The following is a 26,192-nucleotide window of genomic DNA, read 5'->3' as shown; positions in this document are numbered from 1 at the left end:
TGCCCATCTGCGAGCCACAGAGCGTGCGCAATGCCAGGAAGTTGTGCGCTGCGTCGGCTCCGCCCATTTTTCCTGGTTGTCATAGTGAGGCTGGGCACACTGAGACCCCGGGATCCCAACGGCTGGAAGCTAGAGGCAGGCGCCATGCAGTACACGGGGAGCAAATATGTCGGGGAATTTGTAGATGGGAGGTAAGGGCCACATTGATTCGCTATGTCTTGAACATCTGTGACTGGGAAAAGACAGCTGTCTTTTTGCCTTTGAAAAAGACCTTATATAAGGCGCTTCCTCAAATTTTTTCCCTTTTACCATTCAGAACAACAATTTCAGATAGAATTGTTTATTCCCAATTTTACAGTTCAGTAAACTGAGACTCAAGCGGCAAAGCTGAGACACATTCATTCCATATATACCTGGGCGAAGGCAGAGACAGTGGGTCTGAAGGAAAAGACAAGATGCAGACGTTTGAGGATTTCATTGCTACGACTTGGCAATTGGTTCCTGGTCCTACTTAGAGACTGCTTCCAGTCCCAGCCCAGTGCCCAGCTCCAGGCTTCATACCTGGAGGAATCTGGTACCGTTCATGGAAACTGAGAACTCTGAGGAGGGGCTGCTTTGGAAGAGAAGAGGATGAGTTCCATTTCAGATAAGCTGGAGATGCCTGTAGAAGGTCTGTAGGACAATGGCATCCAATTTGCAGTAATAAAAGAGGGAGGTCGAATCTCAGAAGACTTTAGATGGTAACTAAGTTTAGAAATGATGTGATGGGATTAAGCAGAAAGAAACAAAACAGAAAAAGAAAAAGGATACATGTTTATTAACTTTATGTTTTCTGATCACAAACCAAGTGCAAGAGCAAGAATTATAGGAAATTTAAACCTTTTAAAAAAAGGAAAGAAATTATATAATTTCAAGCGAAGGAAGACTTCTTTCTCCTCCTATCTTTTACAGTAAAATAAAAGTAAAATAGTTCTGAGCTCTTAGTATATGCCAGCCATTCTGCTATAGTTTCACAGTCATCTCATTTAATTATCTCAACAACTTTGGGGTTTTTTGTCATTATCCTCATTTTACAGATGAGAAACTGGCTCAGAGAGGTGAAGGAGCTTGCCCAAGGTCACACAGGCACAGAGACGTGGAGCCAGGCCCAGATTCCAGGTCTGCATGGCATTGAAGCTGTGCTTCAGCCACAGTGCTCTCCCACTTTGGGGCTGTGCCACAGTGGCACCTGTCATCCCTTCAGTCAGCTCACTGGCCTTCCTCTCTCCTTCATTTCTTACTCAGTAGGTGCTTACAGAGCATCTGTTGAAGAAGAAACGTGATTCTAAGAACTGGGTATACCAAGGCCTTCTTCTCAGATTGTTTGAGTAGGGGAGATGAGGTATACAATTACTAGGCAAGGCAGAAAGTGCAAAGTGTCCAACAGAAGTACACAAAAGGCTAAAGAAGTTCCGAGTTAGCAGCGGTGCCTTCCAGCTAGTGGGGAAGAATGGAAAATGAATGAAGGAAACCCTATTTTTAAGCACTTGATATATGTCAGGCCCTTTACAAGGAAAACTGTTACACATTATCAGGCATTAATCTCAGACTTTCATACATAAAGACACTGGTCAACTGGTCGAGGTATATATACCATCCCTATGCTCCTGCAGGGGCCTGTCTTCCTCCTGCATGGCACTTACCACGCATTATGGAAGTGCTTAGAGTGTCCCCTGATAAACTGTGGGCCCCATCCCAAGGGCAGGGACACCATCTGCCTTGAATCATTGTTGAGTCCACGTTGTAACCTGACTCCACAAGATACCTGGCATATAGTAGGTGCACTGTATATATTTGTTGGAAAAAAGGAAGAAATGAAGGAAGGAAAACAGACAAACAGAAAGGTTTAGGAAGTCTAAGATGCTACATCTAGAAAATGGTGAAGTAAGATTCAAACCCATGTACCTTGTTCAAATTTCACACTTTTCCAAATAGCCCTCTTGGGCTTGTCTTAGCAGGAAAGACACAGAGCCAACTGCCAGGAAACCTGGCCCTAGTCCCTGCTTTGCAGCGCTTACCCTGTGGCTTTGGGCACATCCCTCCCCTCTCTGAGCCTACCAGGGGTGTTCCCAGGGATGGTGTGAATTTCAGGACAGCCTCTATGTGAGGGAGAGGACAGACCAAACTCCGCTCCCCTCATCAGACCCTCTTATTTTTTGAGATTCTGAGAAAAACAAAATACTTCTGGTTTTAGCAGAATATTGCTGCGACAGTAACATCTGAGGACCCTGAGGGTGAGGTTCCCACTTGCTCTCCCGAGCCTGCTAGCACCGACCCTGCAGCTGCCATGCAGGGCTCAGTGGTTTCCCTTTGTCCTTACAGGATGGAGGGCGATGCAGAGTACATCCTCCCTACTGAAACAAGATATGTTGGGGAAATGAAGGACGGCATGTTTCATGGCCAAGGAACCCTGTACTTCCCCGGCGGGAGCCGATACGATGCCATCTGGGAAAAGGGATTAGCCATGAAGGTGATCAGCCTGGGGTGGGGGGTTACACAGGGCAAAGCCTCAGGCAGGATGACCCCCCTTACACACACACATGACACCCTGCCTTCTTCCCTCCTCTTGATGTCCAGGGCTCTGGGCTCCTCTTCCTCTGGATCTGGAAAGGACCCTGGGGAGGCCATGATGAGTTTGAATCCTGTTAAACCACTAACTATGTGTCCTTGAGCCCGTGACTTCCCCTTTGAGACTCATGTTCCTTGTCTAATAAATTGGGGACACGAGTTGTATTAGTTTCCTATTGATGGTGTTATAAATTACTACAAATTCAGTGCCTTAAAACAGAAGCATTTATCTTACCGTTCTGGGAGTGAGGGGTCTGAATAAGTCAGCAGTGCAGCATTCCTTCCGGAAGCTCTGTGGGAGGATCCATTTTCTTGCTCTTTCCAGCTTCTAGAAGCTGCCTGAATTCGTTGGCTTGTGGCCACCCATCACTCTGACCTTCGCTTCCATCATCACATCTCCTCTCCCTCTGCTTTTGTCAGCACCTCATCTTCGATCACTCTAACTCTCTTGCCTCTCTCTCTTATAAGGATCCTGGTGATTGCATTGCCTCCCACCTCAGGTAATCCAGGATAATCTCACCACTTCATGATTCTTAATTCTTAATTGGCAAAGCCCCCTTGGCCATGTATAGTCAGAATATTCACAGGTTCCAGAGATTAGACGTGGGCATCTTTGGGGACCATTATTCAGCCTGCCACAATGGTACCAGGCACCTCCCAGGTGGCTGTGGGTAGCTGAGGCAGAATATGTGGGCGTTTTGCTTGGTACCCGGCATACAGTAGGCACTCAATAAGTGGTAGCTCCTACTGTTATTGCCTCTACCAATCCTACTATCATGATAAATCATCTAATCCGGGGATTCTTAATCTGGAATGTGTGGGTCACAAGTAGAATTCAAGGAGTCAGAGAAAGCTCCTGATTTATATAGAAACGTTTCTGTGTATATGGGACTATTTTCCTCTGGGGAAAGGGTTTATAACTTCCATCAGTTTCACTAAGGGTGTGTATGGGGCTGCTCATGACCTAAAAAAGATTAAGAAACACTCCTTATGTTACAGCTCGAAGACTCTTAAGGCCAGGAAGGGGATGTGACTTACCCAAGGTCACACAGTGAGTTAATAGTATTGGCATTTCCACCCATGCTTCCTGATGCTCAGGCCAATGCGACGGCTACATCCTGAGGCTTCCTTTAGCACTAAGGCAGCAAAGTAGAACGTATGTGTTTGGACAAAGAGCTGTGACTGATGGCTCTGACCTTTTGAGCTATAATAACAATGAAAGAATGATAATAACATTTATTGAGTGCTTGCTACATGCCAGCCACTGTGTTAAATGCTTTGCATCTACCATTTCCTTGAATCTCACTGAATCTCATTGAATTGACCCTATTAAATAGATACCATTATTATTCTAATTTTACAGGTGAGGAAGCCAAGGGCTAGGGAGGGTAAGTCATCTGCCCAAGGTCACATTTTGTCACAATCTGAGTGTCAGGTACTGAGCTCAACACCTTCTCATCATCACAGCCATGACAACTGTGATAGCTCTCACTTCTCCTCTGTGCCAGTGAGAAAGCCACCTTGTCCCTTGACGTCTGTTCGTGGTTAAAGAAGGCCTCCCTAGAGTCGCCTGTGTGCCCTTGTCTTCCAGGGAACATACACCTTCTCAGACGGGCTGCAATATGACGCAAAGAACTGGCACTACTGCGACGGCTACGATCGGAGGTTTTACACCGAGATCTGCCACGGCCTGAAGCCTACAGGTACCAGGCACCTTCATTCCCAGACTGAGAGGGAGACGAAAGACAGTTTCAATAAGTGGGCCGTGGCCTACTGAAGTAATCCAAAGGAGAGGAGGAATCAAGCAGGGTTCTGGAGCCAGATTCTGGAGCCGGAAAGGGCAGACAGTATATCCAAAATGATGGGTGGGACAATGCCTTTGCAAACTGTAGCGGAGAAGCTGCCCTGGCCCGGCAGCTCAGCTGGTTAGAAAGTCATCCTGATACACCAAGATTGCAGGTTTCATCCCCAGTCAGGGCACATATAAGAAACAACCTAAGCATAAATGAGTGGAACAACAAATTGATGTTTCTCTCTGCTTCTCTCTTAAATCAATAAACAAACAAACAAATAAGTAAATAATCAGTCCTGGCCAGTTAGCTCAGTTGGTTAGAATGTTGTCCCGAAACACCAAGATTGTGGATTCAATCCCCGGTCAGGGCACATATGGGAGGAACCAATGAATACAAAACTAAGTGGAACAACAAATGAATGCTTCTCTCTAGCTGTCTCTCCCTTCTTCTCTTCTAAAATCAGTTAATAGCCCTGGCCGGTTGGCTCAGTGGCAGAGCGTCGGCCTGGTGTGCTTGAGTCCCGGGTTCGATTCCAGGCCAGGGCACACAGGAGAGGCACCCATCTACTTCTCCACCCCTACCCCTCTCCTTCCGCTCTGTCTCTCTCTTCCCCTCCTGCAGCCGAGGCTCCATTGGAGCAAAGATGGCCCGGGCGCTGAGGATGGCTCTGTGGCCTCTGCCTCAGGCACTAGAGTGGCTCTGGTTGCAACAGAGCATTGCCCCCCTGGTGGGCGTGCCAGGTGGATCCCGGTCGGGCGCATGCGGGAGTCTGTCTGACTGTCTCTCCCCGTTTCCAACTTCAGAAAAATACAAAAATACAATCAATCAATCAATCAATAAATAAATAAAATCAGTTAATGAACATTTTTATAATTAACTTCTAAGATCACCTGGTGTAGTTGACAGAACAGAGCTGGAAGGTCTGGGTTGAGTCCAGCTTTCCTTGTTCCTAGCTGGATGAGCCTGAGCAAGGCCACCTCCGTGAGAGCAGACGTCTCTAGAAAGCACCCAGGGTAGGAGTCAGGCGGGCCTGAGCCCAACCCCTGCCTGTGTGACCTGGGACCAGTTAGTGGACCCGTGAGCCTGCTCTTCTCCCTCTGCCCCGACACTGCACTCACTCACTTTCTTCCCACCCCCAGTCCCTTTGCCAGCTCCCCCACCCCCAGTTATTAACAGTGGGCTCCCCGGGCTCTCAGCCTTGGGGCCTCTTCTGTTAGCATTCTGTACCCTCTCCCTACTCAAGTCCACTTGTAAGCCTTCAGTCACCCTCAGCTTCTGAACTGAAACCAACCCCCCAGCCTCAGATCCCTGCATCCACCCACCCACCCCGCTCCTGTGTGTGCTCATCCCTCATCCTGTCTGCACTGACTTCATTGCTTCCGCGCCAGCGACTGTCTCTCCCACCCTCCTGGGTAAGCCTAGTCCTGCCTTCTCCTCCCCCTGTGCAACCAATCACCGGGTCTGTGGACTCGGCCTCTTCAATATACTCCACTCATTGGCTCATTAAACCAGTATTTACGGAGCACCTCCGCGTTTCCTCCGTCCTCCCTGTGCTGCCTGTTCCCGACCACCGTCCTCGCCCCTCCTTTCTTTGGCCTCCTGAGACCCACACCTGACCCACTCTGCGCCATCCTTCACTCTGTCGTAATTTCCATCTTTGGAAAATGTGAACCTGGTCGCCAACTGTGACGCCCAGTAGAGCAGCTTGATCCGCTCCCTCCTCACGTCTCAGCACTCGGCAGACCTCTCCAACAGCCACCTCGCAGCCCAGAGCAGGCCTTGTTAGGGCAGGGAAAGGGTAAGGCTGCCCTTCACCTGTCTGAACATCGGGGAGAGGGCCGTGAGTGTGAGATTCCGGGGAGAGAATGGCTAGAAAGCGTTCGGCGTGGAGTGTGGGCTCAGTAACTGTCAGCCAGTGGTGTATGTGGTTATCATCACTAACCAATACGAGAGCGCCTACAGTGTGCAGACCCCTGGGCTGTGAGCATGGGGCCATGCTCTGTGGACACCCAGGCCTCAGTACAGAGTGCAGGGAATTACAGGAACCACTTATTATATGAAACCCAGGAAGTTATTTATCCCACCCTGTACCCTGTGCTCAGGCCCCGGCATTGCAGGATATGCAACACACAGAGTGGCGCGACCCAAGAGGCGCACCGACTCCTCCTCTCGGGGTGGTGCCAGTGGCTCCAGGCCTGGGGGTGGTGCTCCCCTGACATCGGCAGCTTAACGTACGAGTTCTAAAACTGGCTATCTGGCTGCTTCCTAGCAGGATAACCTTGGGCAAGTTACTGATCTCTCTGAGCCTCAGTTGTCTTATCTGTGAAACAGGACCACAGAGTCACTGTGAGGATGAAATGAAATAATAGGAGTCAGGTGCTTAGCAAAATGCCCGGCACATAATAAGCACTTGATAAATGGCAGCTACGATGGTAATTTGGGTGAGAGTCAGGGCTCTCCATTACCTGATCCCTGCCCACCTGGCCCATTTCTTTCCTACTGTTCTTCCTTATACGAGCCCAGCTCCATGGGTTTCCGAGGGGGGTGTGAGCGCCTACTCTGGCCTCTGCCCGCACCTTGCATGCCATCCTTCCCCTTACATGTTTTCTATCCACATGGCCAGCTCTGAGGCATCCTCCGGGTCTCTCTCACTCCAGAAATGTGCCCCTGGCATGGTGTCTGTAAAAATGGAAGATGGGGTCAAAGACAGAAGATGGGGGTCCAGTTCCCAAGACAACCCCCCACACACACAGAGCCATTTTCAGGACACTCCTCTGGGCTACTGTGCTTTTACTCCGGGCCCTCAATGGGGAGTGTTTAGTCCGACAGAGGAGCCAATATTCACATGAGCAACCGGCCAAAAGTGGACTTGGGCAGGGGCTGGGCTTGAATTTAGTTTGGTGCTGGTTTAATTAACCATTCTATCCTTTCAAGGTATTTCTCAGCTCACCAATATAGACCCGCCCAGGAAAATCCCTAAAGGCTGTTATGACTGTGGAGATGGTTTCTACAACCCAAATACGAGGGTAGTCAGAGACTACAGTCATCGCTTTCTGAGAAATGCAGGTATGTTTATCCTGACACCCCATGGCATCTGTCTTCTCTCATTCACACATAGTTTTGTACACGAGGGTGCACACACAGGCATTCACTGGGTGAGAAAGAAGCTTTTTCTGATAAAAGACAAAAACTGATCATCTGAATGTCTCACTATTTGAAATTCTCATGACTGTCAAGTCTAAAGATAGTCATAGAGTGAGGGAAAGGACATTAAAGGTCTGGTTGTGACAGCACATAAATATATCACGGAAAGCATTAAAGTTCTTATTTTTGCACACTCCCCTTTAACTAGTATTTAATGAACACTGATTGTATGCTAGACACTATGCTTGGTGTTGGCAGCAAAACATTGCCAAGCTAGACACAAACCTTAGTCCTTCATGGAGTTTATGTTTTGACAGGAAGCAGACAAGTACTATAAACAGTTGATTGCATTCTGGAATAAGCACAATGAAAGAGAAAAGCATGACCCTAGATGGGGGTGTGTCCCAGAGAGGTGGGAATGACTCCGTGGCAGCACAGAGAAGGGGTACCTAATCCAAACTTAGAAATTCAGAGAGGGTTTCAACAATAAAATGACAGCTAAGCTGAGATCCAAAGGGTAATTGGGAGTTGACCACAGGCACAGGAAGAGGAGGAGACAGCACAGGCAAAGGCTTAGATGTGAGTGACGCCATGTGGTTCAAGAAGGCTGGTGGCTTCTCAGCCATGGGACCAGTACCTCAGTTTGGTAAATGAACAGAGGCCGAACAGACTGAGGACTGAGTGACAGTGGCCAGACTAGCAGGTAACCAATGTATAAATAAGAACATGAGCCTGACCAGACAGTGGCGCAGTGGATAGAGCATCCGACTGGGGTGTGGAGGACCCAGGTTCCAGACCCCGAGGTCGCCAGCTTGAGCGAGGGCTCATCTGGTTTGAGCAAAGCTCACCAGCTTGGACCCAAGGTCACTGGCTTGAGCAAGGGGCCACTCGGTCTGCTGTAGCTCTCCCTCCCCCAGTCAAGGCACCTATGAAAAATCAATCAATGAACAACTAAAGAGCCGCAACAAAGAATTGATGTTTCTCATCTCTCTCCCTTCCTGTATGTCTGTGCCTATCTGTTCTTCTCTCTGGCTCTCTGGCTCTGTCACACACACACACACACACACACACACACACACGAACATGAACATTTTTCTTTAACACAATGATTCCTAATCTTCCTTTTATCTAGAGTCTCAGTCCCACTAGGAATAACTAAAACTATGGACCTCTTCCTGAAAAACACCCACATGTGCACACACCCAACATACATGTGTACACACACACACATTTTGCTTATACTTTTAAGAGCTTGATGGTCCCTCTAAAGACCCAGATCAAGAAATCTGCTCTGTGATGAGATACTGCCAGGTACACCATATTTCAAGATTTCCGTGTTAATTATAATTGTTCTTTAGTTGTGGTACAATGGAACTGACTCATTTTCAGCTTTTTAGGTTTGAACTTGCCTCACTGAGGGGACATCCTGGTCCCGAGGGGATTCACAGACTAGTGGGGGAGACAGATACAGACACAGACAATCACAGTATAACATGGGATGCCACCCAGTGTGAGGAAGCCCTGGAGGAGGAAGGGGGACACAGGGGGAAGGACTAATCACCTGGCCAAGATGAAGGGTGTCAGCAAAACTGGTGTGAGAAATGGTGGGTCTTAAAGATGAGTAAGAATTTCATAAACAGGAATGTTGTGAAAGGGCATTTCAGGCAAAAGGAACAGCATGTGCAAAGGCACAGAGGCATGTAAAAGCATACAGGTGTGACTGGGGAATCAGAAATTGTGTTCCCAGAATCCTGTGATCAAAAGCTAAGTTTAATGATAAACTTTAAGATGCATTATGAGGACAGATAGATGGAGCACAGGGATTTTTTAGGGCAGTGAAAATACTCTGTATACTATAACAATGGATAATGTCATTATATTTGTCCGAAACCAGTAGAATGTACAACACCAAGAGTGAGCCCTATTATAAACTATGGACTTTGGGTGATTATGATCTGTCGATATGGACTCATCAGTTGTAACGATGTACCATTCTGTTGGGGGGTGCTGATCATGGGGGGTAGGGGGAGGGGGAGGCTGCACATGTGTGAGGCTGGAGGGCTAAGGGAAATCTCTGCACCTTCGTCTCAGTTTTGTTGTGAACCTAAAACTGCTCTAAAAAAATAAAATAAAGCCTGACCAGGCGGTGGCACAGTGGATAGAGCATCGGACTGGGATGCGGAGGACCCAGGTTCGAGACCCCAAGGACGGCAGCTTGAGTGCGGGCTCATCTGGTTTGAGCAAAGCTTACCAGCTTGAGCCCAAGGTCACTGGCTCGAGCAAGGGGTTACTCAGTCTGCTGTAGCCCCCCAATCAAGGCACATATGAGAAAGCAATGAATGAACAACTAAGGTGTTGCAACGAAAAACTGATGATTGATGCCTTTCATCTCTCCGTTCCTGTTTGTCCCTATCTATCCCTCTCTCTGACTGTCTCTGTAAAATAAATAAATAAATAAATAAATAAATAAATAAATAAAATTAAGTCTTTTAAAAACTCATCATGTGAAGGGAAAGCCAGTCTTAGGAAGTCTGGAGAAGGACGGACACTGCCGACTGGCCCTATAGATACTTCCTGACTAGTTGCTGTGGCCCTGACTGTGTGTTAGGCATGAAGATGGCAGCAGCGTCGTAGCATCTTCTGTCAGGGAACAGGAGAAACCGACAGGGAAAGGGATCATAACAACAAGGTGCTGCAAGAGGCCAGCAGGAGAGGGAGGCTTCCTGGAAAGAGCAAGATCTAACATGCGACCTGCATAACAGCAGACACGTGCAGCCGGGGGGGAAGAGTGTTCATGGCAGAGGGAACAGCATAGGAGAAGGTTAGAGATGGGGGAGAGCCCTGCCTGTCCAGGGGCTACAGGTAGTCCAGGAGGTGAGATACCCTATGTCAGGGGAAGAAACGCAAAGGAGGAAGCTGGAGAGGTGGGAAGGGTGAGGGCAGGAGGAGAGGCTATGGGTGTCTTTTCATTTGAGGGCAGTGGGGAGTGCGGGAAGGTTTCGGGTAGGTAGAGTAGTAACTGATTTGTTCTTTAGAAAGATGTCTGTGGTTATATATAAAGAAAGGGCCAAAGGGATAAAATTGATAGGAGATCCTTCTGTCAAGATGTCAAGAGAGGGACATCTGAAGGACCCCAGACCCTTGGTGGCAGCATAGAGACCTGGGCTGGAGGTCCTGGCCCCTGCTTTCAGGCTGCTTGCTGGCTGACCCTGGATCAGTGCCTTCCCTCTCTGAGCCCTTTCTCTTCATCTGTAAAATGAGGGCATTGGGCTGGATAATTTCTAGGGTCCTTCCAACCTTAAGAGTCTATGATGAAGGAGAAAGGCAGCCAGGCGGTATTTTGGTCCTGATATTACAGGATAGGCCAAGTTCAGAGTGTTCTGCAAAACCACTAAGAGGGAGTCTCTGCTCATGGCCACCTAGTCATTACCCTTGACTCACCCCGCCAGCAACTGATTTGGGCTTCTGTCCATCTTCTATTTTCCCCAAGGCACTTTCTCCCCTGCTTTCCGGTCTGTCCCATAAACAGTGCTTCCTGTTAGCCTCCTGAAGGCACAGGGGTGCTGGCCATGCAGGTCAGAGGGGGTGACTGAGGCCACCCCAGAGTAAACACAGCGCCTGAGCCACTGCTGTTATGAAGCACATGCCACCTGGGTACGTCACAGCCTGGGATGCTCATTTTACCAGAGGTCTCAGGTTGGGGCACCAAGAAAGGTTGTTTCTGGAGCCTCTGATCTGATTCTGCCCTGCCCCTATCTTGCACTGGCTTCTTCCACCCCAGGCAGAGACACTTGCTGTAGGCCCGCCCGGAAAGCCCCGGACTGCTAGCTGCGAACTGCAAGCACGCCTGACCAGTCTGGGTTTGCGGACCTGGGGTTCCAAGAATGCCTTTCCTACCTGGGGAGGATGGTACCATCTGGCTGGGTTGCTGGGAGAATCTGAGTCCATCCTTTCACTCATCAGAAAGTATTTGAGTGCCCACAGCATGCCAGGCTTTGGGGATCCGGGCAGCCAGAATTCTCAGGGACTGTGGCTCTCACACCTTTGGACCCTGGCTAGCAGTAAGAAAAGATTTGTATCGTGGCTCAGCACACACATAAACACATGCACACATGGGCATGTATTCTTTCCACATGTCATATATTATATGATATTTTCTATTTTACTTAATTTATTTTAGGCCCTGGCCGGTTGGCTCAGCGGTAGAGCATTGGCCTGGCGTGCGGGGGACCCAGGTTCGATTCCCGGCCAGGGCACATAGGAGAAGCGTCCATTTGCTTCTCCACCCCCCCCCCTTCCTCTCTGTCTCTCTCTTCCCCTCCCACAGCCGAGGCTCCATTGGAGCAAAGATGGCCCAGGCACTGGGGATGGCTCCTTGGCCTCTGCCCCAGGCACTAGAGTGGCTCTGGTCGCAACAGAGCAACGCCCCGGAGGGGCAGAGCATCGGTGCCGGGTGGATCCCGGTCGGGCACATGCGGGAGTCTGTCTGACTATCTCTCCCCATTTCCAGCTTCAGAAAAATACAAAAAAAAAAAAATTAATTTATTTTAAATGCTTGTTGTGATGTATTGATACAAAATTGATTTCATAACCCTTAAAGGGTCAGGACCAGTTGTTGGTAGCCACTATTCTAGGCAGCCTTCCCAACCACCCTGTCCTTCCCTCTCTCACCCCCTCTACAGCTCCACCTGGGTCAGGGGTCCCTTCTCTGTACCCCTACAAGCCTCACTAACAGCACTTAGCCTGTGACAATAGAAGTAGCTTTATTTGCCTGTCTCCCCGCTAGAATGGGAGCTTCTTGGGGTCAGGGACTATATGTCTATGTTTGATCCATCACTGGGTCCCCTTGTGTGAGGACACAGGTGCCATGATGCAGAGCTGATTCTGAAAGCAGGCAGACCTACCTACCATGCCCTCACATTCTTCAACAAATTATACAAAATTCAGCCCCTGGCACATAATAAAAAATTTATTATTTGAGTAAAAAAAAATCTATTATAGTAATGTTCCTCTTAACAATGGGGAAAGCGTTCTGAGAAATGCATCGTTAGGTGATTTCATCGTGCTGATATCATAGAGTGTACTTACGCAGGCCTAGACGGCACAGCCTCCTACACACCTGGGTGATGTGGAACAGCCTATTGCTCCTGGGCTGCCAGCCTATACAGCATATTACTGTACAAACCAAGGAAGATGAACTCAATTCCAAGAGAAAATGACACAATGAAGAGACATGGTAAACAGCGGATGTATGAAGGAGTTCACTCTAAAATAATAAAAACTATACTATAGTAAATATGTAAACCAGTAACATAGTCATTGTCATTATCAAGTGTCACATAGCAGACTTAATTGTGAGCGCTGTACTTTCATACAACTGGCAACACAGTAGGTTTGTTTACAGCAGCGTCACCACAAACAAGAGAGTACCGTGCGTGTTGCCGTGATGGAACCTTACAAGGGCTATGATGTTACTAAATGATGGGAATTTTTCACCCTTGTATATGCGTCTACAGTTGACTGAACCATTGTTACACAGCCCATGACTGCATATTTCTCTGCAACCTCAGAAAGCTTAAGAGCATAAACATCAGAGGTCTCAGACCAGTGGCTCTCACCCACAGCCCCGGAAGCCACGCGGGAGAGGAATGATGGTCGTGGGGAGCCCTGCTAAGCGCCTTACCTGCTCGTCCCCTCTGCTCTTTTCTGCCATCCCAGTGGGTCATTTGCAGGTGCTACAGCTTGCCATGAGGACACCTGGTCTCAGATGGGTTAATGACCTGTCCCGGGTCACATAGCTGGTGACGAAGTCAGAGTCGAACCCAACTCAGTCCCAATTCTGTTCTTACCATTCTCCTTGTCAGCTGTGTTTTGTAGTTTCTTTTTTCCTCAGCTATCTCTGCTCCTGGACATGACTCATTCACAGTTGTTCCTCCACCAAGCACAGTTCCTGGCATTCAGTGGGGACGTAGTGATGTTTCTAAATGAATGACATGGTCCATTTTAGAGCCATAAGACAAAACACCACGGCTCCCAGACTGAGATGCTACCTTTTTTGATGAAGGGCCCTTTACACACCATGAGCCAGTAAGGGAGCCTCTGAAGGTATTTGGGATAATTTCCTTTAATGTGGTGGGAACTGGGAGACGGACTCTAACCCTCCCCTCCTGCCCACCCCTTCACTCCTCTCAGGAAGGATAAGCCGGAGCTGTGTTGGCAGCTTATATGTGTGTCTCGGGTGTAGCTGCTGCTTGCCTCAACCTTACTAGCAGAAACCGTTTACAGAATAACAGCACCACTAATCCTTACTCCCTCCCCGCAATTAATGACACCCCAGGCGAGTGTCTCCGCTGAAAGGCACATTATTAATATTCAAAGGAAAAAACCCTCGTAACCATTTTAACATATACAACTAACAATGAACTAAATTTGCTTTGTGGAAGACAGAGAGTGAGCATCCCAAATTAGTTTATGTAAAAGCAGAAATTCTTTCCCGAAAGGTCTCAGTACCATCCTCAAAGAATATCCTGATCATCAGAAATGCCGTCAAGATTCCCGCCAACATTATCCCCTTTGTTGTCTGAAATGTCGAATCAAGCACATCTGGCAAATGTCCTAGAAGCTCACAAATCTTTCAAACAACGTATAATTCCCGATGGTTAAAGAGATAACGCCACCGGCTTAATCGCGCTGCTCTTCAAAATAGCACCAACTTTCCTTCAATCAGAGACAATGGCTTTGGCTTCTTAAAAATATCACCCACCAGTGATTATTTGCAGAGAGGGCCCCTTTGCGTTTGAACCTGTGGATTCCAGACAGAATTTAAAATCAAGATCACAAGCCTTGTTTGAATGTGTGCTCAGTTAAACAGACAATGGGAAGAAAGGGTGTGGACTGGGGTCCTAAAAGTGACCTGACCCGTGTGATTCGCTTTCCTTGGGAGGTGACTCTGGCTTCACCAGAGGAGGATAGATGAAGAATGAGGACAAAGATGACAATGTGGGGAGAGTCAACAATGACTGAGCATCTACCATGCAAGGAACATTTAGCTACTGGGGAGGGGAATTATTGGCATGATCCCTGTTTGACAAATGAGGAAACTGAGGCTTGGTGAGGTGAAAGAGTTTCCTCGGAAAATTTGGCAGGAAGTGGGATTCATACCAGGGCTCACCTGCTTCCGGAGCTCTTCCTCTTTCCACTTTGCCAGGCCAGCCCCAGGGTCACCTGTCCACAGAGGCAGGGGCATGGTGCTCCCAGACGCTGGTGCTTATCTGCTCCCACCCAAATGTAGGAAGGCTGCAAGTGAACACCCAGCAATGCAAAACGGCTGGATCTTCTCACGTTTCTCTGGGGTTATTTAAGCAGCTGAAAACTGGAAGCATCCCACATGCTCAACAGGAGGGAACTGCTTAAATACTAGATGGCGTGTCTTACAATAAAACAACACAGTCACCAACGTGGCAGTGAAGGGATGGTTCTGCTAATAGACAAAGGTGTCCTTATTATACGTCAGGTGGAAAAGCAGGACAGTAACAACAACCAGTATTTACTGAGTGTGCACCATGTCCCAGCACTGGCTTGAGCACCTCCGTGTTTTACTTCATTGCTTTGACTCGGTCCTCACAGCAGCCGGTGAAATAGCAGTCTTTATCAGAGGGCTTCCACGTTACAGACGATGAAGTGGAGGTCAGGTGCACTGCTGTGCCCAAAGTCACACAGGTGGTAAGTGGCAGAGCGGGACTCTGAACCCAGGTCTAGCTGACTCAAATCTAGAGATGACATTTGGCTGGTTCCTTGTGAGAGAACAAAGCAAGGGCTTTCCCTGTAGCCCAAGATACAAAAACACCCCAGGGCTGTAAGGTTGCCGTGGGGCTCCTTCCCGAGAATTCTCTGCCTACTTGAATGCTCAAAGACTGGCCAAGAACAGGAAAGAATCTTTCAGTGCCTCTGACAAAGCAAGACTCCTCTAATCTAGAAGCCCCTGCCTTCACCTGGTAGGTGAGAGACCGGAGACCCAGAGAGGACAAGACACCTGCCTGACCCTCCACAGCCTGTGTGTGGGACAGCCAGGGCCGGACTCTGCCCGCCCACCGCCAGCCGGGCCTCCTCCCGCAAACCCAGGCTGTCTGACCACCAGGCTGTCCCCGTGGCTTCCAAAAATGGCTGAGCCAGTCTCCCGCACAGCCCTTCCCGTGTCATCTCAGCAAGACAAAAGGCAATTTACCCAGATGTTATAATCACCTGGAGGCTGGCAGGCGGGAGCGTCCCTGCCTTATCTGTGGTATTGTTAGCAGCGCCATAATGAAGGCTTTGTGAGGGATAATACCACACTTGTAACTGCCAAAGAAAATGCCCGCACAGATCACACATCCCGCCAGCAGACGTGGGCATCAGCTTCCAGCGAGAGAGGTGCGAAGGGAGGGGACGGGTACTGAATGCATCCACTGGGCTCGGGACTTAAGCCCTTCCCAGTCCTTTGAGAAAATATATCACTAACATTTTTTGACAGAAGGGGAAACTAAGGCTCAGAAAGTAACTTATTTGCTGACAGATGCAGAGAGCAAAAGGAGGAATTGGAATTTGAACCCACGTCTCTGTGACACCAGAGGCCATGCTGTGAACCAGTGAGATACGCTGTGGCCTTTTCTGAGTCAAGGACCTCTCTAGAAATCCAGGCAAAGCGATGGACATCTCCCCAGAGAAGTACACTTGAACCCACAGGGAGAATTTTGCCTACACAGGGTGGAAGCGCCCGCCAGGGTCTTTGCTCCAGGAATACCTGCCTGCCCCAGCTTGCTGCCCTCGCCGTGCCTGGCCTGTGGGAATTGCCCACAGCCCCCCTGGAAATTCCCCTTCCAGCCTGTGCCCTTCGGATTCTGGTAACAACACACCCCCACCCGCCACGGCAGCCTCCTGGAGGCATCCAAAGGACACAGCTTCCCCTCCGTGGCTGGAGTCCACCCGCCAGCACTGCAGGGGTGCGTTTTGTCTCCTTTAACAGAAGTGAATGCCAGGCCAGCTCACCAGGGCAGAATTCTCACCTCTCTTCCTCCCCCAGCTCTGGAACTCAAGGCAGGTGGCTGAGAGCCCTGCTTGACCTCAGGGCAGGAGGGGTGGGCATAGTTAGGGGCCGGCTTCAGAAACAGCCAGATGAGCCACCAGATCCCAGCTCTGCCCTTTGCCAGCGGTGTGACCTTGAGCTTGTCTCTTAACTTCTCTGAGTTTCAGTTTTCTCTTCTGAAAAATGGGGTAGAACTAGGACCTCCCTCCCAGGGTTGCAGCGAGCATCGCTGACGTGATTCAGGGGCGCAGCGAGATCTGCCTGGTTCGTGAGGAGCTCAGTGCGCATCTGTGAACGCCCTTGCCGTTACTTACACCCCCGTGCGGGGTGCTGGCTGAGGAGCAGGGGTTTCCTTAACTCCATGCCCCAGTGTCACCTTGGGCTGGAGGGCTGCAGGCCCCGATCTCTCTCTCCAACGCTCGGCCTTGTTCTAATATTCTGCTCGTCATCCTCATCATTTCTCATCCACCTATGATCCCCCAGACACAGACCTTCACTGAGCCCCCTTGTCTCACTGCCCCAGCCTTAATCCCGCCCTCAGCCTCTGCCAGCAGGGCAGAGGTCCCAGCTGCCAGGTCTGCCCGCTTCACTCCATCGTCCACACCCAGCTGGAAAGCGGGGACTGAAGGGATCAGAGGTCAGGGCAAAGGCCACAAGGCTCGGGCCAAGCGAGTGACCTCGGCCTCGGCACGATGCTCCCCTGAGCTGCCCATGCGCAGTGCTCGCGAGGCAGCATGAACATGGTTAGGGCCTGCAGATTCCACTGTGAGTGCTTGAAAAATAAGAGTGGGGACCGGGGAAGCCAGGAGAGCAACGGTGGCATTGGTGTTGGCGATTTGGCATCTTCCCCACTCAGCATGCGCTCACCCTGGAGTGAGCGTGGGGAGGCGCAAATCAGTGGTCTCTGGCCCTCTGTGCCTCCTGTCGCATGAGCACCATGCCACACACAAGATGATTCTAGCATTTAAGGATATCTATACTGCTCTCAAAAATTAGGGGATATTTCAAAAATGAATATGAAGCGATAAAATATCCCCTAATTTTGTATATCAAGAAGGCATAACACTTCTTTTTTTTTTTAAATTATTTATTTATTTATTCATTTTAGAGAGGAGAGGGAGAGACAAAGAGAGAGAGAGAGAGAGAGAGAGGAGAGGGGAGGAGCTGTAAGCATCAACTCCCATATGTGCCTTGACCAGGCAAGCCCAGGGTTTTGAACCAGCAACCTCAGCATTTCCAGGTCGACGCTTTATCCACTGCGCCACCATAGGTCAGGCGGCATAACACTTCTTAATACATAGTAACCGAATCAGGGAGCACCAACATTAGGAGCTCAGAAAAATTAGGGGATATTTTATCACTTCATATTCATTTTGAAATATCCCCTAATTTCTGTGAGCAGCATATGTTTTACCAACATTGTCTGTCTGCCTCTGGACCTCAACAGCAGAAATAACTGTTGCAACAATGTCAGAATGTGTGGGCTTGATGAGATGACTTTCTCCAGCACGGAGACTTCCTAAGACAGTCCCAAGGGTCATTATGACAATGGGCACTTTTCTCTTCACCCATCATCCAAAGGACCTAAAACTGCCGCCTGAGACAACACCAGCTCTACCTGTGACAGGTGTTTATGAGGACTGCACGAGATCGGGCACGCCGAGTGCCGGGCATGGCATGTGGGCCATGGAGGTGCTGCCTAACGCCAGGCAGCAGCAGGCCTTGCCCAGCCCCTCCCCAGCCACTGCCCCAGCTCTGACCTTGGAGGCCTCGGCCCAATCGTTTCAACATATTCAAACAAAACATATCCACGTTCCCACATTAAATATAATTTTTTGCTGTTACCACTTTGAAAGGATTTTTAAAACTTTGCCTGATAAATTGCTTGACTACCAGTCTTTAACAACTGGCTGTGATTTCTGAAGAGCCGTTTGCAAGAACTGGAGAATTCTTTTTTTTTTTTTTTTTTTTTTACAGAGGCAGAGATAGACAGGGACAGACAGACAGGAACAGAGAGAGATGAGAAGCATCAATCATCAGTTTCTCGTTGTGCATTGCGACTTCTTAGTTGTTCATTGATTGCTTTCTCACATGTGCCCTGACCGTGGGCCTTCAGCAGACCGAGTAACCCCTTGCTGGAGCCAGCGACCTTGGGTCCAAGCTGGCGAGCTCTTTGCTCAAGCCAGATGAGCCCGCGCGCGACCTCGGAGTCTCGAACCTGGGTACTTCCGCATCCCAGTCCGACGCTCTATCCACTGCGCCACCGCCTGGTCAGGCAAGAACTGGAGAATTCTTGCAAAGTGAGAAACCAAGTCTACCAATTGGTTTCAAGTGTAATAAAATGGTTTTGATTTCTAAATTTAATAATTAATTAAGCCTGAATGCATTAATTATAACATTTATTAGTTTCGGCCTTACAGATTCTCTTTTTGTGTCAGAGTCAATCATTTGTCCAAGCCTCAGAGCCGTGGGTGCTAGGCCCTGCACCTCTAGGTCCCAGTGGGTGAGGGGTCCTAGGCCAGCCCGCCCCCCCCCCTCCAAGCCCTCCACCCAGATGTTACTTTACAGGGTAAGCAAGAGTAGCCCCAGGCCTCCCCTCCCTGCCTGTGGCAGGCAGGCTGTGCCTGGACCAGGACCCCTCAGTCAATACGGTGATGTCATGGCCTTGGCCTCTGGCCACCGGCCACCACCACTGCCAACAGAGTTCAAAGCTCCTGACTTTCTTGTCAGGAGTAGAGACTAGGTTCCCAGGGTGTGGCTGTCCTCACTTTAGGCCCAACTCCGGCTCCTCCCGCTCCGCTCAGGGCCTTGACCTTGCCCCATCCCCCGCATTTGCACAGAGGGTGTGGCTGGGCTTTGGGGATAGGCACCTGTCCCAGGCTGGGGGCTGGGTTTGCCGTGCACCACTCTTCCTGGGAGCCACGGTTCACACAGAGGCCTTGACCCCGAAACAAGAGCGCAGCCCTCGAGCCAGAGCCTCCCTCCCCAGAGCCTGACCAGCCTGGTGCTCTGCATGGGCACTGAGCCGCCTCTGCGGGTTGGACGTGACTCCTCCCTTGGCATCTGATCACACACACACTCAGATGTCAGGTGCTCACACCCTGCCACTCGCCCGGCACACACTGCATCCCACGCACGCTGACCATTCCCACGCACTCACTTTCTCCTCTGCACCTCAGACACAGCCACTTGCACAGTCACAGCACACACCTATTCACACTTGCACACACACTCACCTGGTTCTCACGCAGGTTCACGTGTTGGGAAACATGCCCACTTGTGCCCATGTGCACACACAGCCTGAATATGATACACGCACCAGCACGCTGAGTCCCCCTTCTGCCCTGGTGGAATGAGACAGTGAATCGTCTCACCCCTGTAATGCCCAGGTTCCTCATCTCAAATGAGGACAACCCCACGTCACCCACTAAGGAGAAGATGGGCATAGCCCTCTGCCCACAGAGCTGGGCACCTCCTCAGTGCTTGGCCGGAGTGAGCCCTGCCCTTCTCCCAAAGTGGGAGGCCTTGTCTCATTTAGGCCTCCTCCCTTCCCCGTCCCCACGCCCAGCCCCTAGGGAGCTGCACTGGTGACCGCAGGTGTGCCTGGCTCTAAGGCGCAGAATCAGCTTGTGGTCCCAGTAATTCACATCCACCCGTTTGCCCTCTCTGGGCTTGCCTGCCCCAGCCTGCCCACCTCGCTTTGAACATCCTCATGATGATAAGTCTTATGTAAAGCCCCCCCCCCCAGCAGGGAACTAGGAGTCCCAGGGGTGCTCTGAGTGAGTCCCTTACTCCCCCTTGAAGGCATCTAGTTTGAGAATTAAAGACCCGTCAAAATGATGATACTAGCTCCCACTTCCCGGGTGCCCCATAGTGCCATTCTTCCTGGCCAGTCCTCACTCTGCCCTCTGCGGGAGGTCTGGTGAAAGCCGCTGAACAGACAGGGAGCCCGGCGCAGAGGGAGAGAGTGATCTCTCCAAGATCACTCAGAAAGGTGGCAGTGGAGCTCAGCAGGACCCTCAGCTCTCAGTCTGCACTGTGCTGTCTCGTGCCCTGATGTCCCACCTCGCAGAGACAATCTCTGCCATTTCTTTTGGTTTAGGGCATTTCCTGTGCACCAAGCGCTGTGCCAAGCATATTTTAGGAATGATCTCACTGCTCCTCACAAGAAACCTTCCAGACAGGCACCTTCGTAAACGAGGAAGAGACCCAGAGAGGTGCTCAGAGCTAATGGCAGCCGGCTGAGCTCCAAAGCCTGTTCTCTTAACATCACGCCACACTGCCTCCCTGGCAACCACTGACGGGCTATCAGTGCCTTGCATCTATTGTGAGATTGTCAGACTCTCTCCTGCGCCACCAGCATGCTGACCTACAGATTGCACTAATGACCCCACGGTGACCTGGGCCCCACTCGCGGCCAGTGCAGGCCTGCCCCTCCCACCCGCACTGAGAGGCAGGTCCCAGGCCAGCCAGGGCTTTGAGCTTTCTGAGTGCAGTTGGCGCCCAGGTATGAGCCCAGACAACCCATCCTCCCCTTGTGGTGGGGCTGCTCAATCCATGGCCTCAAGACAAAAAGGGGAACAGCAGCTGGCGGCCTTGGCCCTGCACTTGGCATGTGCTTTGCCCTCAGGAGCTCCGTTTGCTGAGGGTGGAGAAGAAATTCTTCCCCCTTTGTCCAAATCCCACAGGGTAAACCTATTACTTTTATGTCCCCAAATTGACATTACTTTATTCATTCATTTATCATATATTTATTTAATACTTTCTTAAGTGCCGATCTGTGCTGGGGCCTGAAGACCTGAAGTGAATCAGATATGGCTGCCCCAGGCTGGTGGGGGCGACTGTGACCGACACCATGACGTTGCCTGGATCAGAGAAGGTGCTGTCCAAGCAGGGCCCCTGAGGGCAGAGAACAGCCAGCACAGGCCTAGCCACACACATTCAGGAGGGTCCTTAGGTTTGGATTGTGACTAAAAGAAAATCATGTTCCTTGGACAACACTAAATTCACACCCCCTTTCCTGACCATGTGACTTCTGGTACACCATGGATGTATGCTTCTTTGAAAGGAATACTGGAATGACACACTTATATTACATTTGGCTGCTTGCGTTAAAAGCATTAATTTGTCAAATGTACATGTTTAAAATATACCAGAATTGTCAAACTCTTGTTTAGGTCTTTCTTCACTTCTGTATATACTAAAGCCCAGAGATGAGAGGCCCTGCACCTGAACCAGGTCCTGAAAGGAAGGGTATTCCCCTCCATGGAACAGCATGTACAAAGGCACAGAGGTGCTGGTGAGCATGCGCCACGGGCAGCTGCAATACCTTAGGGTGGCTGCATTTTACAGTGTAGATGAGTGGGGGAGCGAGGCAGGCCAGGAAGCAGGGCAGTCTGGGGGGCTCCGAAGTCCTGGCAGAGGAGTGGGGAGCCTTCTCAGGGAAGGCTTCTCAGAGAGGAGCCCATGGTCAGATCTGGGGTCTCCCCTGCGGCAAGTTCCTGTTCTCTGTAAGAAACCCACTTTTCCTAATGATTGATGAGACTCGTTGAGGTGGGGGGGGGGGGTTGGAGGTGGGACTGCTGGTGGCAAGATCACTTTCAGAGCTTCAGAAGGAGCACAAAGACATCTTTTGCCCCGAAGGCAGACAGACCTAGACTTGAAGAACACCTGAGTCGAGCCTTTGGACAAGAGATAAAGTGCCATTTTCATGACATCATATCCAGGGCACCCGCTATCCACATGACTGATGTCTGCCAACGCTGGCCTTGCTCACCTGGACAAGGTGTGCTTGTTGGCTTCCCCGTCCACATCGTCCTCTTCGGGAGGAAGTCGCTCTGCAGCCACACTCCTGAAGTGGCACCTTACGTTCCTTCTCCTTGACGGCAGCCTATTCACATCAATTACTTGGAATTCTTCAACACGGGAGATCTGCCTAGTCTCTAATTTTTACACATTTTTACCAACATTTTTATGCTGAGTCTTTTTACTGTTTAGAAGCTCAAGAACCTTATTGGTATTTCTAAGGACCTACAAATATTTTATTGCAATTATTAAAATGCATGAAACTTCCAAAGCATTAAATTGGAGGTAGGAAAACAACCAATAATTATTTTTATTTTTTCCTATTGTCGACGCACTTTAATGAGAGACCTGGGAAGTGCAGAAATAGAAGGACCTCTCTAGTCCCACTGCTCGGAGCTGACCATTAGTCACATTAGGTTTATGATTTTTTATTTTTCCTCTGTGCATGATTTTTACACAGATGATACTGTCTAAGTAAGTTTGTTTCTTGCCTCTTCCCACCATTTTTTTCTTAGCATATCAAAAACATTTCTCCTATGTTGCGATACAGATGTCATACCATATTTTTTCAATAGCTGCTATTGATCCCCTCACATGGCTCACAGTGTCTCCCCCCAAAAAATTTAGCTCATTGCCTACCTAGCATGTAGTCAGTGTTTAGAAATAATTTGTTAAATGAATGACTATCTGACAATGTAATCACGCTCTTGTTTTTAGAAATGTAAGTTCGGTTTTCTCGATTCTAAATAGATTAGTCCCTCAGTTTAGCATCCCAAAGTGGAATTACTGGGCCCACGGGGGCCAAAGTTTTCAATATAAATGCACCAAACCAGAAATCTCCCTCCTGAAACCACTGGCAATTGTGCCGAGGGTAATCATTTACAATTGATTAAAGAGTTTGCGGGGTGTTTTATTTCCCATCATTTCCCCCCTCCTATCCCTCTCCCCTCCTGCCAAAAAGGGGAGAAATTATCTGAGAAGGTGAAGATGTTCTCAGACAATCATATTAACATATTCCAACAATCGCAATTTGCAAAATAGTAATCACATCTCCCGGGAGCTGGGAGGCATTAATCAAAGCGGCAGGTTTAATTCCATTTTAAATATTGATGAAATGTGCTGGGGAAGCCTCACCCTGGCGTGGCAGGGCCAGGAGCCCCGGGGGCCAGGGGAGGCTCAGGGAGGGTTGCTGAGCAGCTGCCAGGATGGGCGGCATCTGCGATTCAAATTGGTGGCTGTGCAGCCAGGTAGAGAGTGAAAGGGGTAGTGAAGAGGGCTGTTAAGTCCATTGCTGTCAATTTGTAACCATCAGGGAGGGGCTGAGGACTGGTTCAGCACAATAAACCCAGTTTGTCTGGTTTCAGGGGTTACCACTGAAGAGGTTGCAGCTGCACTGATTCGAATAGCCTGGAGACTTCAGAACTGTAATTACCAACCAGGCTGCTCGCGGTGTGGTGGCAAGAGTGGGCTTCGCCAGCGCTTAACTCCTTGTGTGCCGCCACTCTCGGGCCCCTGGCGCTGGCAGCCGCACTCAGATTCCCAGGCAGCCTCCCCACAGGAAACCGAGGCCCACAAGCTGCTTAGGGCAGTCTTCAAACCATGCCAGCCCACCAGCCTTTTCCCCTAGGTCACATATGAAGAAACAGCAGGGACGGGGACGGCTGCGCCCTCTGGCACCTCACTTCTGCTTTGGGGTGGGAAGTCAGGCTTTGGAGCGACTTCCCACCCAAAGATGGACAGTGAGTGGGTCCTAGAGCAAATCAATTCTGAAACATCCCTGGAGGCAAAAATGACCAAACTGCAGCAGGCCTGTGTTGGGCACATCCTGAGAAGGCAGGGTTCTCTGAAAGAGACAATAATGGTGGGAAAAGAGGAGGCAGCAGGAAAAGAAGACCAAATACAGGATGGGTTGACCCTATAGAAGAAACCATAGGCGGGAGTCCACAGGAGCAGAGCAGGACTGCTGGGGACAGGACACCGTGGACATCTCTCATCTGTTGGGCCGCCAGGAGCTGGAGCTGACTCAACAGCATAAACATACACAAGAAGCTAAAATGACAACATATATGTAGCTACAAGAATAGATGTTGAAATTGTAGTGTTGAGTGAAAAAGGTAAGACAATGAAATTGACAACACAATGCCATCTGTGTAAATTAAAACCACATTCGCACACAAAACAACAGTACATATTTTACAGAGCTGCATGCATTTTTAAGGGTATGTATCCCACCATTATCCCCTGAAGGAAAAAAAAAATATCCCACCATTATAGCCTCTGTCGTGGTTTGGGGAGGGGCTGGGTGTGGTCTGAGGGATAAAGGGGAAAATACAAATCAAGTCAGTCTGCAGAGGGGCCCGGCACAGAGAGGTGCCCCTGGTGTGCTGTGGATTCAGAATGGGTTTCACTCAGCTCTCTCCCAGGTTTAAAAAACAGCCCAGGACTCGCAGGCAAACAACCCTAGGCTGAAGTTCTGGGCCTTCCACATACCAACACTGTGGCTGTGGACAAGTGACTTGACCTCTCTGAGCCTGCCTGTCCATCTGCAGAGTGGAGGTTGTTGCTGTCATTTATCATGAGGGAAGATACACACCAGGGCCTGCGTGAACGTCAGCTCCTCCTCTCCATCCCCACGGGAGCATCCGAGGGAACGGAGGGTGTCAGCCCCGTGGGGAGACACGGGTACTTTGAAGAGTCCAGAATGTTAAGCCCAGAAAGGAAATTAAGATCTGAAAGTCCTAGCAGATGTCAGACTGGGCAGATGCCAGAGCGAGCTGCCTTCTGAGTACCTGTCAGGCTGCCTGGCTCCGAGTGGCCAGACAATGTCACGACTGCTTGCATAAGCAGCATCCACCAGCAATAAGCCCATCTGTGCTCAAGTCCCTCGAGACTAGGCACTCACAGGCAACCGAAGCATCCGGCTTCAGAGAAAGGTCTCTTCCTTCCCAACACAGCTAAAGAGACTGGCCACCAAGGCCACCCCACACACACACAATGCTGGAGTGCACCCATACCCCTAGATCCCTCCTGGGGGTCTCCCAGGGCAGGGAAGGCCCCGTGAGCCCCAGGCATGACCAGCTCTTCCTCTTCCTCTTCCCTTGCAGATGACGACGAGCACGAGTGGATCGTCAGGACGTGTCGGAAGGGCTGGGACGAATTTGTTGGCCACAGGCCCAAGCTGTGAGCTCGGCAGCCGCCTCCGCCAGTAGTTTGCTTCTGCTCCACTGGCCCTGGCTGGCCTGGGAGGCAGGCTGTAGTTCTAGACCTGGCCTTTGACTCAGGAATAAAGGCTGTCTGCAGTCAGTGGCCCCAAGTGTACTTTCCTTAGACTACTTCTTGGAGCGGGATCCTCACTTCACCTGCATCAGAATCACCTGGGCAAATCGGTGAACTAGATATTCCTGCCAGTCAGGACCTCAGGGAATGGGGCCTAGCAATTTGCACTCCCATGTATATTTTATGCACACAGAAGTTTGAGAACCATCAGCTTACAATAACAGATGTAACTGAATGAGCAAATAACGTGTGCAGGCAGTGTGTGTGTGTGTTATCTCTGCTTCCCGCAACAGCCTTGCAAGAGAGGGAGTCTGAGGTTCAGAGATTGAGTGACTTACCTTAGGTCACCCAGCAAGTCCTTCCGAGGACAAAGCCCAGATATTTTTTTTACTACACTGAGTTGTTTGCCTTGCCAGTCTTTGTCTCATAAGGCAGTAAAACAGAATGACTGTGCCCCAACTCACAGCTGGTACCTTTGGGTAGACCCAGGAATACTTACCCAAGGG

At 49.9% G+C, this 26,192-nt stretch overlaps 1 protein-coding gene across 1 annotated transcript; it reads left to right on the top strand.

Annotated features, from left to right (window-relative positions):
- The first annotated feature begins 96 nt into the window (after positions 1–96).
- On the top strand, positions 97–25,915 carry MORN5 (MORN repeat containing 5). Its single transcript, XM_066254663.1, has 5 exons — positions 97–191; positions 2,362–2,509; positions 4,199–4,310; positions 7,335–7,466; positions 25,515–25,915. The coding sequence occupies exons 1-5, from the start codon at positions 145–147 to the stop codon at positions 25,592–25,594; spliced, it is 519 nt and encodes a 172-aa protein (XP_066110760.1). The 5' UTR covers positions 97–144; the 3' UTR covers positions 25,595–25,915.
- The last annotated feature ends 277 nt before the right edge of the window (positions 25,916–26,192 follow it).

The sequence above is a fragment of the Saccopteryx bilineata genome, chromosome 2, assembly GCF_036850765.1.
Source record: "Saccopteryx bilineata isolate mSacBil1 chromosome 2, mSacBil1_pri_phased_curated, whole genome shotgun sequence".
Classification (NCBI taxonomy): Eukaryota; Metazoa; Chordata; class Mammalia; order Chiroptera; family Emballonuridae; genus Saccopteryx; species Saccopteryx bilineata.
This window is presented reverse-complemented; position numbering and strand designations above follow the sequence as displayed.

Coding starts and splice junctions, on each gene's coding strand:
- MORN5 (XM_066254663.1), top strand. CDS start 145: ATGCAGTACACGGGGAGCAAATATGTCGGGGAATTTGTAGATGGGAG. Junction 2,510..4,198: donor AAAAGGGATTAGCCATGAAG/GTGATCAGCCTG, acceptor CTTGTCTTCCAG/GGAACATACACCTTCTCAGA. Junction 4,311..7,334: donor CCACGGCCTGAAGCCTACAG/GTACCAGGCACC, acceptor TATCCTTTCAAG/GTATTTCTCAGCTCACCAAT.